This window comes from Hemiscyllium ocellatum, chromosome 5 (assembly GCF_020745735.1).
Source record: "Hemiscyllium ocellatum isolate sHemOce1 chromosome 5, sHemOce1.pat.X.cur, whole genome shotgun sequence".
In the NCBI taxonomy this organism is placed as follows: Eukaryota; Metazoa; Chordata; class Chondrichthyes; order Orectolobiformes; family Hemiscylliidae; genus Hemiscyllium; species Hemiscyllium ocellatum.
In genome coordinates, this window is record NC_083405.1 from 55,766,932 (window position 1) to 55,780,992 (window position 14,061).

The 14,061-nt window shown below is 43.2% G+C and overlaps 1 protein-coding gene across 2 annotated transcripts in view; it reads left to right on the forward strand.

Moving 5' to 3' along the window:
• Positions 1-347: 347 nt before the first annotated feature.
• The window catches only part of pdk4 (pyruvate dehydrogenase kinase, isozyme 4), a 69,555-nt gene continuing 55,841 nt past the window's right edge, over positions 348-14,061 (forward strand). For both annotated transcript variants that reach the window (XM_060825452.1, XM_060825453.1), the window contains exons 1-2: positions 348-525; positions 9,247-9,388. In XM_060825452.1, the coding sequence (XP_060681435.1) occupies positions 360-525; positions 9,247-9,388 (308 nt within the window). In that variant the 5' untranslated portion in view covers positions 348-359. The remainder of the gene's footprint in view (positions 526-9,246; positions 9,389-14,061) is intronic.

The window sequence follows — 14,061 nt, forward strand, 5'->3', positions numbered from 1 at the left end:
AATACAAAGAACTGCGGATACTGGAAACCTGAACAAAAACGGAAATCGCTGGAGAAACTCAGCGGGGTCTGGCATCACTTATGGAGAGGAAGCACAGTTAATAAATAAGGTGCAGTGATTTGTCTTCACTAAAACCTTGTTATCACGTGACTTCCCGTTAATGGGGTGAGTGGCCAATGGTCAAACAGTACTGACTACGGCAATTGTGATTAGCTTAAACAGTGACCAATCATCAATAAAGGCCATTGTCCCGCCCATCTGTCAAGATCCAACCAATAGAAATCCAGAGATGCCCAGTTCCGAGTGATGGTTCGCTGTGAGCGATGTCAGTCAAAGTGGCGGTTGGCTCCCGGCTTGCGATGAAGATTCTCCGGTGGCTCCTGAAGGGTCGGGGTTCAGCCCCCACCCCGACCCCGACCCCGACCCCGACTCCGGCCCCGGCTCCGGCCCCGGCCCCGAGACAGCTCGAGCATTTCTCTAAGTTCTCGCCATCGCCGCTCTCCATGAAACAATTCCTGGACTTCGGTAAGAGAGAGGTTGAAGCGCTGGAAGGTCCTGCATTTACTCCACTTCCCGGGATGTGGGCAAAGAGCAACCTGGTCCAGCGCCTGGCTGAGACAAACACCCAATCACATCCCGTACTCCCTCCTCCTCCATCCCCATGGATCACCACATCCTGTACTCCCTCCTCCTCCTCCTCCCCATGGATCTCCAGATCCTGTACTCCCTCCTCCTCCTCCTCCCCCTGGGATCACGAGATCCTGGACTCCATCCTCCTCATCCCCCTCCCCCTGGATTTCCAGATCCTGTACTCCCCCCTCCTCCTCCTCCTTCCCATGGGATCGCCAGATCCTGTACTTCTTCCTCCCTCTGGGATCGCCAGATCCTGTACTCCCTCCTCCTCCCCCTGGATCTCCAGATCTTGTACTCCCTCCTCCTCCTCCCCCGGATCTCCAGATCCTGTACTCCCTCCTCCTACTCCTCCCCATGGATCTCGAGATCCTGTACTCCCTCCTCCTCCTCACCCTGGATCTCCAGATCCTGTACTCCCTCCTCCTCCCCCTCCCCCTGGATCTCCAGATCCTGTACTCCCTCCTCCTCCTCCTCGCCCTGGATCTCCAGATCCTGTACTCCCTCCTCCTCTTCCTTCCCCTGGATCTCTAGATCCTGTACTCCCTCCTCCTCCCCCTGGATCTCCAGATCCTGTACTCTCTCCTCTTCCTCCTCCCCCTGGATCTCCAGGTGCTACACTCCCTCCTGCACCCCCAGAATCTCCAGGTCCTGTATCCTCTCCTTTCTTGTGATTTCCACATACCCAGTTCTCTCCCATCTTCTGTGATCTCCATTTCTCTATCCCTTATATTTTCTCCTCTCACCATGGATTTGGAAACCTATGCATCAATCTGTGGAACTGTCCACTGGTGTGATCCTCTCCAAAAGGTGTAAGAGCAAAATTAGGCTGTTTCGCTGATCAAGTTTGTTCCACCATTTAATCATACCTGATATAGTTCTCAACCCATTCTCCTGCATTCTCCCTATAATCCTTATTCCCCTTATCAATCAAGAACCTATCTATCTCAAGTGTCTTAAATGCACTTGAAGCTTCCACAGTTCTCTGTGCAATGAATTGCACAGTTCAACCACCTTCTGGCTGAAGACATTCTTGCTCATCTCCATTCTAAATGGATGTCTCTTCATTCTGAGGCTGTGCCCTCGGGACTTAGTCTCTTCTACTAGTGGAAACATCTTCTCCATGCCCACTGTATCCAGGCCTCTCGGTAATTTGGGTGGCACAGTGGCTCAGTGGTTAGCACTGCTGCCTTACAGCACCAGGGTCCTGGGTTCAATTCCCACCTGTCTGTGTGGAGTTTGCACATTCTCCCTGTGTCTGTGTGGATTTCCTCCGGATGTTCTGGTTTCCTCCCACAATCCAAAGATGTGCAGGTTAGGTGAATTGGCCATGCTAAATTGCCCACAGTGTTAGGTGCCTTAGTCAGGGGTAAATATAGGGTAGGGGAATGGATTTGGGTGGGTTTCTCTTTAGAGGGGCAGTGTGGACTTGTTGGGCCGAAGGGCCTGTTTCCACACTGTAAGAGAATTTAATCTAATCTAATCTAATCTGAAAGTTTCAGTCCGTTTCTCCCCTCCACTTCTAAACTCCATTGAGTACAGACCCAGGGTTCTTAACCACTCCTCATATGACATGTCTTTCACCCCAGGGTCATTCTTGTAAACATTCTCCATACCTCATCTAAAGGTGGCACATCCTTCCTTAGATACAGGGCCTGAAATTGCTCACAATGTTCCAAATTCCTCATTTCCTTGGGGAAGTGATTGGCTGAGTTGTAGAAAATATCTTATTTCTCTTCTTTAGAAGAAGTTCTCTGTGTGCCCTGAATCTGTTCCACATTCTATGGATTTCATATTCACTCTTGCTATTCAAAATGAGGAGGACCCAGTCTACTCCCACCCTTCAGATGTGAGGTTACTATATTTGTTAATCTAATATAGAATATGTGCATTTTTTAACGAACCATCTGTTGGGAGGATGCTTTGAGTTTTGAGATCTGCAACTGCTCATCTCTATACTTAGATGCCAAAAGATATGGTGCTGGAAAAGTACAGCTGGTCAGGCAGCATCTGAGGAGCAGGAGAATCGACGTTTTGAGCATAAGCTCTTCATCAGGAATGAGGTTTGTGGGCCAAGGGGGCTGAGAGATAAATGGGAGGGGGTGTGGACCTGGGGGGAAGGTAGCTGGGAATGTGATAGGTAGATGAAGGTGGGGGAGAAGATGATAGGTCAGAGAGGAGGGTGGAGCGGATAGGTGAGAAGGAAGATGGACAGGTAGGACCGTTCAAAAGGGCAGTGCCAAGTTGGAAGGTTGGGACTGGGATAATGTGGGGGCGCAGGAAATGTGGAAACTGATGAAATCCACATTATTTCTGTGTGTTTGGAGGGTCCCAAGACAGAAGGTAAGGTGTCGGTGGTTAGGGTTTGGCGATGGAAAAGGCCCAAGATTGAATTTGGTTGTTTTCATTGATGTTTTGGTTTTTTTTGTCATTGCTATTGTTTGCAAATAGCACAATATAAAATGGCACTGCCTATCCGTCTGGCAATGGCTAGCAGCTAATGAAGGTATTTTCAAATACCAAGTTGGCTCCATTTTGAGCATGCTGCTGTACAAGTACCTTGGCAGCTCAACTGAGGCTGCATGGCAGAAGCCAGTGCCCATGAAATTTACAACAAGCTAAAGTTTGTTTTGCAATATATGGATGTGCTTGAAAGTGTACAAAGACACTGTAATGTGCAAAATAAGCAGTTTACTGTAACAGTAATATAGATTATATTGTTCATGTTTACATGCTGACCTTGGTATGATCTACTCTTCTTTTGTAAAGTGATGTGCAACTTTGGGTTCTTTGCATTCTTGGCTGTGACAGGCTCCATATTTAGCTGAACTTTGTGCTCAGCAAAAGTTGCTGCCAGGCTTTACAGGCAGTACATGTTTGTTTGTTATATTTGATGCCACAGTGTTAAGAGTATTTAAGAATTATTTATCTATTTCTAACGTATCTTATCAGGTTACTACAAAACCAAAACCCTGTCTGCAAAAATGACCCTGAGCTTCCAGGTGCTTGCCACTTCAATACACAACACTGTTCCCTGGCCAGCATCTGTCTCAGGCTTGTTGCAGTGCTTCAGCGAAGTTTACTGCAACCTGAAAGAATAGCACCTCATTTTTCTACTTGGGGACCCTTCAGCCTTCTGGACTCAATATCAAGGTCAACAACTTCAGGCTTCAGCTCTCCCATATCCTTACCCCAAGCCTCAACACCAGGCCTTGTTATCTCACAGTCTGTTATTACACACAGCCTATTAACAGACCCCATTAACGGCTGTTTACTCTTCTAGCCAGATCATTACCTGCTCCTTTGTCTGTCCAACTGTTCTTTTCTCTCTTGGGGCTCTATCTCCACCAATCGTTTACTCCTTATCTCCTCCTCCTCCCACTGTATCTTCTGTGTGGATGTGTGGACACCGGTGCATGCACAGAATGATGAAAACGTCAGTGCATGCATGCAGATTTTGGCAAGCACATAGGCACATGTCCAGAATGAAGCGTGTGAACTGATTCCCCACTGGAATTGCGCTATTGCCAACATGGATAAGCGTTCTCCAAAATAACGTTCGCTAATTCTTCAGCGATGCTATAGCTAAATTGCGCTGCCAAAATGCGTGTTTTGCCAGAACTACCTGTATCAGTGAATGCCTCACTTATAATGAAGGGAAGATCTTTGATATTGTAACTGAATATGTATGAGCCTAGGATAGTAATCTGAGGAAATTCTGCAGAAATTCCTAAGCCAGAATAACTGGCCTTCAACCACAACCATCTTCCTTTGTGCCAGACATGACTCCTACCAGCAGAAAACTATCCCTTTGATTCCCATTACTAGGCCTTCATGATGCCAAACTTGATCAGCTGTGGCCTTGATGTCACAGGCAGTCACCCTCACCAAATCTCTGGAATTCACCTTTTTTTTGTTCATGTTAGAACTAACTCAGTGAGCGGGTCAGGAGCTGCGTGACACTGGTGGAAACCAAACTGATTGTCACTGAGCAGATTATTGCTAAGCAAGTACTGATGACACGTTCCATCACTTTGCTGATGAATAGATATATTTGGAACAACTACAGAGAATGTTGGAGAAACTCCGTTGTTCTGAAGAAGAGAATTTCAGACTCAAAGTATTATCCCTGTTTCTCTCTCCACAGATGTTGCCAGATTGTTGAATTTCAAAATCATTTTTTGTGTTTATTTCAGATTTCCACATCTGCAGTATACAGCCTTCGATAGTAATTGGATTTGTCCTGGCTTTTGTGTACAGAACATTCATGGAAACGTTTCTATGTTGTCGGGTAGATGCCAGTGCTGTAGTTATACTGGAACAGCTTGGTGGGTGACGCGGTGAATTCTAGAGCACAACTGTTCAGTCCAATTGCCAGAATGTTGTCAGGACCCATGGCCTTTGCAGTATCCAGTGCCTCTAGCTGTTTCTTGATACCGTGTAGAGTGAATTGAATTGGCTGAAGCTTGAAATCTATGATGTTGGTGATCTCTGGAGGTGAAGATCTGGACCCTGGGGGTGGGGCAATGGAGGGTGGTCTTTCTGTTCCGTGATCAGTCAAAACACACTCAAAATCAGTCTGGTTCTTTAAGACTTCATTCTTTATTTCTTTATACGGCGGGGCACAGAGCATCTGGAAACACAGAGGTTGTTTACTTTCGTATTCCTCAGAGGAGCTGCATACATGGCTTAAAACAAAGACATTTTTATACTTTTGTTAAAGAAAGGTACAGGCCATGATCACATAGTACATTCAAACAATTACCAGTCAATACACGATATTGCTTTATTTGACAGTTACTTGATCCAGTGATATTTCCAGGGAACCAACTTTGTTTCCCAACACTCAGGCCGCCCTTACATCGCTAACCAAGTTTAAAATCACACAACACCAGGTTATAGTTCAACAGGTTTAATTGGAAGCACTAGCTTTCGGAGTGCTGCTCTTTCATCAGATGGTTGTGGAGTACACAATTGTAAGGCAATGAATTCATGGCAAAATTTTACAGTGTGATGTAACTGAAATTATACATTGAAAAATACCTTGATTGTTTAAGTCTCTCATCTGTTAGAATGTCCATCACAAAACTTTTTTTAAAAGTTACATTCTCAGGTTAATTGTAACAATTGGTGTCAGTCAGATAAGATGTTGAAGGTGTTAGCCCCCTGTGTTCTGTTGTCATTATGGCACAGACAACAAAACACAGGGTACTAACACTTTTTAACATATTATCTGGGCTGACACCAATTGTTACAGTTAACCTCAGAATGTAACTTTTTTTAAAAAAGTTTTGTGATTTACATATGAAGGTATTGAAACTAACACGGTCATTCTAACAGATGAGAGACTTAACGAACAATCAAGGTATTTTTCAATGTATAATTTCAGTTACATCACACTGTAAACTTTTGCTGTGAATTTTGTATCTTACAGTTGTGTACTCCACAACCATCTTATGAAAGAGCAGCACTCCGAAAGCTAGTTCTTCCAATTAAACCTGTTGGACTATAACTTGGTGTTGTGTGTTTTGTAACTTTGTACACCCCAGTCAAACCCCAGCATCTCCAAATCATCACTAACTGAGCCCTTGCACCTACATCTGAAGGTCAGTAAGGATGGCCAGTAATGTCCTATCCAGTCTAGTTATTTCTATACTGTTAAGGGAGCATTGTGTGCTAATCTCTACTGAAGTTGACTGTGGTTAGTCAATTATGCAGCTGTAGCAGAATTGTCAATTTGCATCCTAAAAACCATTTTATCATGTTATTTGTATCCTAAAACCATTTTATTGCCACCTAAGTTATTAGGAACATCGGTTTAGCGGTTGTTCCTGACAACAACTAGTACTTCAGCCTGTATTCAGGTTTCAGGTCTTCATAGGAAATCAAGATTCACTTGATACTTCTGACTGAAGATTGTTCCAAATGCTTTACTCATTATCTTTTGCACTATGTGCTGGACTCTTTCATATTGAGGATGGGTTCCAGTGAGTTGTTTAAGTGCCCATCACTGTTCGTGACTGGAGGTAGCAGGACTGCTGACTTTAGATCTGATCCTTTGGCTGTAGAATTCCTTAGATCTCCCTATCACTTGCTGTTTTGGCTGTTTGTCACACAAGTAGTCCTGTTTTGTAGCTTCATCTGGTTGTGACCTGGCATAATCTTTGTGATGTAAAGTCTTAAAAAAAAGAAAAAGAAGAAAAAAATGGGCCTCACAGCACCCGAGGCTAGGGTTCAATTCCCGCCTCAGGCGACTGACTGACTGTCTGGAGTTTGCACATTCTGCCCGTGTCTGCGTGGGTTTTCTCCGGGAGCTCCGCTTTCCTCCCACACTCCAAAATTGTGCAGGTTAGGAGAATTGGCCATGCTAAATTGCCCGTAGTGTTAGGTGAATGTAGAGGAATGGGTCTGGATGGGTTGCACTTCGGCGGGTTGGTGTGGACTTGTTGGGCCGAAGGGCCTGTTTCCACACTGTAAGTAATCTAATCTAATCATATTTAGGTGTTTCTGCTGCTGCTCCTGTCATGCCCTTCTGCACATTTCATTGAACCAGGGTTGATCTCCTGGCTTGATGGTGGTGGTTGAGTAAGGGATGTACTGGGCCATGAAGTTGCAAATTGTGTTGGAGTTCAATTCTGCCGCTGTTGATGGCCAACATTGCCTCATGGATGCCTGGTCTTGAGTTAGCAGATCAGTTTGAAATCCATTCCATTTAGCATGGTGATAGCGCCATACAACACGAAGGCCATTTTGTGTTATGGATTGTCATAGAGTAAATAAATGTTCAGTTTTGTTATTGTTGATTAAGGGACAGTTATTGGCTAGAACATGGTGACAACTTTCTTGCTCTTCCTAAGATATTAACATGGGATCTTTTATGTCTGTCTGAGACAGCAGATAGAGTTTCATCTCATGATCTCATCCGAAATATGCCACCTTCACCAGTGTAGCACACTCTCACTGGCACACTGAGCGATCAGTCTGTAATTAAGGTAGCAACTCAATATATATCAATTTGATCAGATGATAAGAAGGGAGGATGGAGAAACAGCTCTGGGGCTGAGAGATAACTGTGTGGAAGAGTGAGAGGTGCTTAATTTGTAGAATGGTGTTGAGGCAAGAAGATACTGGTTCTGGCACTTTCAAATGTGTAGATATGACTTCTCTTTACAAGAGAATTCCTTTTCTAAAAGACTTTCCTAATTCCCTGCTGCAACTCCTGTGGGAAATCAATGGTACCACAGGATTTTTGCCAAAGCCAAGGGAGGAGATTGGGAGAATCCTGCTAAAATTGCAGTTCCATCCTTAAGCCTTTAAATACCTGGTGCTGGATCTTTTGAGAGGGAAGGATCTAGGCAGTGATGTTCCTTGGATGCTGCCTGACCTGCTGCGCTTTTCCAGCAACACATTTTCAGCTCTATGATTCTACAACAAGATTGAGAGTATTCTCAATCTGATGACATGAATCGTCTTCAAAGAGCTGTTTAGTGGTCACGCTTGCCGATACAGTTCTGGACAGATACATCTGTGGCTGGAAGATTGGTGAGGATGAAGAGAAGTATGTTTTTCATGTTCTTGGTTCCCTCACCATTTGCCGCAGACCCAGTCTAGGAGATCTGCCCTTTACGGCTTGACCAGCTCACTCAGTAGTGGTGATGTTGAGCAAATCTTGAGTACTCCAGAGTACTTTCTGTACCCTTGCCATCCCCCCATGGTTCTTCAATGCTATTCAACATGAAGGACAACTGAAGTAGAGTGCACATGGTGATCACAAGAAGGTTTCCTTGCCCATGTTTAACCTGATGTCCTGGGACCTGGAGACAATGCTAAAGACTCTGAGGGCAACTTCTGCCCACCTTTATATTACTATGCCACCACCTCTGCTGGGTCTAAGTGCTAATGGGACAGGACATACCCAGGAATGCCGATGATATAGAACATTGTTTGTAAGTTATGATTCAATGAGTATGACTATATTAGGCTGTTGCTTGAGACCGCTCTCTCAATGTTAGCTTCTTCCAATTTTGGCAAAAGCCCCCCAGAAATTATTCAAGAGGACTTAGCAGGGTCATTGTGTTTGTCATTGTTGTCTCCAGTACCTTAGTCAATGCTTTAGTTGTTGCCAGGTACACCTGGTTTAACCCATTTTTTTCTTGAATACTTTTTAGAGGTCAAATGAGCTAAATGGCTTGCTAGACCATTTGAGATGGCAGTGAAGAAAACCACATTACTGTGGGTCACATGTAGGCCAGATCAAGTTAGGCCTAAAGGGCACAATGACAATTGACATTGGTTCCATGGTCATCATCAGACTTTTACTTGCAGATTTCTATAAAATTTCAATTCTACCATTGACAATTCCATTAAGTCATCACCTCCTGATCACCTGTGTATTCTTTTGCACATCATTGTGTGCCTGATAAAGTAAGATTCAATTAAGAATGCTTAGTAGATCACCATCTTGTAAATATTGAGGGTATTTTATACAGGACTTCTCTTTTCAATTTTCCCTTATCAATCTTGTAATTGAAAGCATAACTTGATCTTTGACAATCCATACAGTAATCTTGATCAAAACACTTTTGCTGAAGACTTGAATAATGCTATTTACTTTAGGTACCAGAAACGGTTGTGAAAAGACCTCCTTCATCTTTCTACGACAAGAACTTCCAGTACGGCTTTCAAATATCATGAAGGAAATCAACCTACTTCCAGATAATTTGCTGGGAACTCCATCTGTTCAAACCGTTCAAAGTTGGTGAGTGATCAGAAAAATAGATCAAGTATAGTAAAATGTTTTTATTTGACTTTAGATTTTTGTGTACTACTCAAGAGAGTGAATTGAGTGACATTGTTTTGTGGACAGATTTGACATTAATCAGCACTATGCTTCTCAATATCTGAAGAAAGGGTCACTGGATGTGAAATGTGAACTCTGTTTTCTCTCCACAGATGCTGCCAGACCTGCTGAGTTTTTCCAGCAATTTATGATTCTGTGTATGCTTCTTATACTTTGGTTCCTCACAACATGTTAATTTTTCTGTATAGCTGAGATGTCACTGGACTGGTAATCTAGGAAATAGGCTCATATTGTAGATGGTGAAATTGAATTCAGTAAATATCTGGAATGAAAATCTAGCCTAACCAATCTGGAAGTCTACCACTAAGGAAGTCTACTGTCCTTACCTGATCTGGCTTACATGTGACTCCAGACCAATAGAGGTGTAGGTGACTCTTAGCTGCCTTCTGAAATGGCCTAGCAACTCACTTGTATCAAAATTCTACAAAGTCTAAACGAAGGAATGAACCAGATGGACCACGCAGTACCCAACTAGGAATCAATAATAGCAATAGCCCTGTCAACCCAACAGGGGATTTATGCCAAAATTGGGAGAGTTGTCCCAGAGATTGCTCATGCAACAGTCTGCCATTGTCATTATCACAAAATTATGCCTTTATAGATGCCATGCAACACAATTACCATTCCTGGGTGTTTCATACCAGACTGGTAAGACAAGCACAGTTGAGATGGCAGCACAGAGGTATACAGTTGGGAAGGAATTAAATTAGAATTTCTTAACATTGAATCCGACTTCATGAAGTTTCATGATATCACACTAAACATAGGCAAGGAAACCTCTTGCTGATCACGACCCACTGCCTTCCCTTGACTGATGAATCAGTGTTTCTTCATCCAGGGAAGTTATTTGGGTGGAACTGAGAAGTAAGAAAGGGATGATCACCTTATTGGGATTGTATTATAGACCCCCGAATAATCAGCAGGAAATTGAGAAACAAATTTGTAAGGAGATCTCAGTCATCTCTAAGAATAATAGGGTAGTTATGGTAGGGGATTTTAACTTTCCAAACATCAACTGGGACTGCCATAGTGTCAAAGGTTTAGATGGAGAGGAATTTCTTAAGTGCGTACTAGACAATTTTCTGATTCAGTATGTGGATGTACCTACTAGAGAAGGTGCAAAACTTGACCTACTCTTGGGAAATAAGGCAGGACAGTGACTGAGGTGTCAGTGGGGGAGCACTTGGGGCTAGTGACCATAATTCTATTAGTTTTAAAATAGTGATGGAAAACGATAGATTTGATCTAAATGTTGAAGTTCTAAATTGGAGAAAGGCTAATTTTGACAGTATCAGGAAAGAACTGAACATGTATTTGGAAAGGCAAGGACTGATTCGGGATAGTCAACATGGCTTTGTGCGTGGGAAATCATGTCTCACAAACTTGATTGAGTTTTTTGAAGAAATAATAAAGAGGATTGATGAGGGCAGAGGGGTAGATGTGATCTATATGGACTTCAGTAAGGCGTTCGACAAGGTTCCTCATGGGAGACTGATTAGCAAGGTTAGATCTCACAGAATACAAGGATAACTAGCCATTTGGATACAGAACTGGCTCAAAGGTAGAAGACAGAGGGTGGTAGTGGAGGGTTGTTATTCAGACTGGAGGCCCGTGACCAGTGGAGTGCCACAAGAATCGGTGCTGGGTCCTTTACATTTTGTCATTTACATAAATGATTTGGATGCGAGCATAAGAGGTATAGTAAGTAAGTTTGCAGATGACACCAAAATTGGAGGTGTAGTGGACAGTGAAGAAGGTTACCTCAAATTACAACAGGTTCTTGACCATATGGGCCAATGGGCAGAGAAGAGGCAGATGGAGTTTAATTCAGATAAATGCGAGGTGCTGCATTTTGGGAAAGCAAATCTTAGCAGGACTTATACACTTAATGGTAAGGTCCTAGCAGTGTTACTGAATAAAGAGACCTTGGAGTGCAGGTTCATAGCTCCTTGAAAGTGGAGTCTCAGGAAGATCGGATAGTGAAGAAGGTGTTTGGTATGCTTTCTTTTATTGGTCAGAGTATTGAGTACAGGAGTTGGGAGGTCATGTTGCGGCTGTACGAGACATTGGTTATGCCACTGTTGGAATATTGTGTGCAATTCTGGTCCCCTTCCTATTGGAAAAATGTTGTAAAACTTGAAAGGGTTTAGAAAAGATTTGCAGGGAAGTTGCCAGGATTGGAGGATTTGAGCTATAGGGAGAGGCTGAACAGGCTGGGGATGTTTTCCTTGGAGCGTCAGAGGCTGAGGGGTGACCTTACAGAGGTTTATAAAATTATGAGGGGCATTGATAGGATAAATAGACAAGGTCTTTTCCTGGGGTCGGGGAGTCCAGAACTAAAGGGCATAGGTTTAGGGTGAGAGGGGAAAGATATAAAAGGGACCTAGGAGGCAACTTTTTCACACAGAGGATGGTAGGTGTATGGAATGAGCTGCCAGAGGATGTGGTGGAGGCTGGTACAATTGTAAAATTTAAAAGGCATTTGGATGGGTATATGAGTAGGAAAGGTTTGGAGGGATATAGGCCGGGTGCTGGCAGGTGGGACTACATTGGGTCGGAATATCTGGTCGGCATGAATGAGTTGGACCGAAGGGTCTGTTTCCATGCTGTACATCTCTATGACTCTAACTTTCAAAAGCTGATTGGGGGCAGATGTTCACAGGTAAAGGGACGGCTGGAAAATGGGAAACCTTCAGAAATGAGATAATGAGAGTCCAGAGACAGTATATTTCTGTTAGCAAAGGCTGGTAGGTATAGGGCATGCTGGATGACGAGAGAAATTGAGGGTTTGGTTAAGAAAAAGAAGGAAGCATATGTCAGGTATAGACAGGATAGATTGAGTGAATCTTTAGAAGAGTATAAAGGCAGTAGGAGTAGACTTAAGAGGGAAATCAGGAGGGCAAAAAGGGGACATGAGATAGCTTTGGCACATTGGGTTAAGGAGAATCCAAAGTGTTTTTACAAATACTTTAAGGACAAAAGGGTAACTAGGGAGAGAATAGGGCTGATCAAAGATCAGTAAGGCGGCCTTTATGTGGAGCTGCAGGAGATAGGGAGATACTAAACAAGTATTTTGCATCAGTGTTTACTGTGGAATAGGACGTGGAAGATATAGAATGTAGGGAAATAGATGGTGACATCTGAAAAGGCAAGGACTAATTAGGGATAGTCAACATGGCTTTGTGCGTTGGAAATCACGTTTCACAAACTTGATTCAGTTTTGTTACTTCAACAAAGAGGATTGATGAGGGCAGAGCGGTAGCCGTGATCTATATGGACTCCAGTCAGGCGTTTGACAAGGTTCCCCAGGAGACTGGTTAGCAAGGTTAGATCTCATGGAATACAGGGAGAACTGGCCATTTGGATACAGAACTGGGTCAGAGATAGAAGACAGAGGGTGGTGGTGGAAGGTTATTTTTCAGACTGGAGCCCTGTGATCAGTGGAATTCCACAAGGATTGGTGCTGGGTCCACTACTTTTTGTCATTTATATAAATGATTTGGATGTGAACATAAGAGGTGTAGTTAGTAAGTTTGCAGCTGATACCAAAATTGGAGGTGTAGTGGACCTCAGTTAACTCATATTACAATGGGATCTTGATGAGATGGGCCAATGAGCCAATGGGCTGAGGAGTGGCAGGTGGAGTTTAATTCAGATAAATGTGAGGTGCTGCATTTTGGGAAAGCAAATCTTAGCAGGACTTATACACTTAATGGTAAATTCCTATGGAGTATTGCTGAACAAAGAGACCTAGGACTGCAGGTTCTTAGCTCCTTGAAAGTAGAGTTGCAGGTAGATAGGATAGTGAGGAAGGTGTTTGGTATGCTTTCCTTTATTGGTCAGAGTACAGAGGAACCTTGATTATCCGACCGAGATGGGCGGGCACTATTTTGTTCGGATAACTGATTATTCACTTAATTGATTCAACTTTTCTCCTCTGGGGCTCAATGATGGGAGAGCACATCACATAAGTGTGAAATACAATGCTGAAGTTTTTGCATTCATCTTCAGATAACGAAGGCATTCTTCCTGCCATTTGAGAAAATGATCAGGCAAGTGAATTAGGCAAAAGAGGACAGATCATTGCAAAGTAAGTTAGCAAGTAAAGTGCAGGAAATGTGTAATTCAATGTTGTCACACAAGTTAGAAAATCTGCAAAGGTCCCCAAGTTACCTGACGTTTGTACATTGATTGATACAATGTATGGACCAGGTTTCTGCACTAAGCCAGAATCACTATTTATTGTAAGTAATTAGACTCTAGCTGCAGGTAAAATGTTATATACATCAACATAAATACTTTTATGTGAAACTAATGTGTTTATAAACTTCCCCTTACGTGCACACAGACAGACAGGATAAAATAGATTATAGACAGAGGGGAGATAAACTAGAAAGACAGTTCAGTAATCTTTGTTCTCAGATGCTGTTCTTGAGGCCATTCTTATGGCCCTCTGCTGGCCAACATTTTAATTGCCTTTTGATTGTTTCTGGTTCCTTCAATAAACTGGTAAGGGACAGAAGGTGGCTCATTTTGTTATAAGAAAGAAAGCTTTGACTTATCGATTAAAA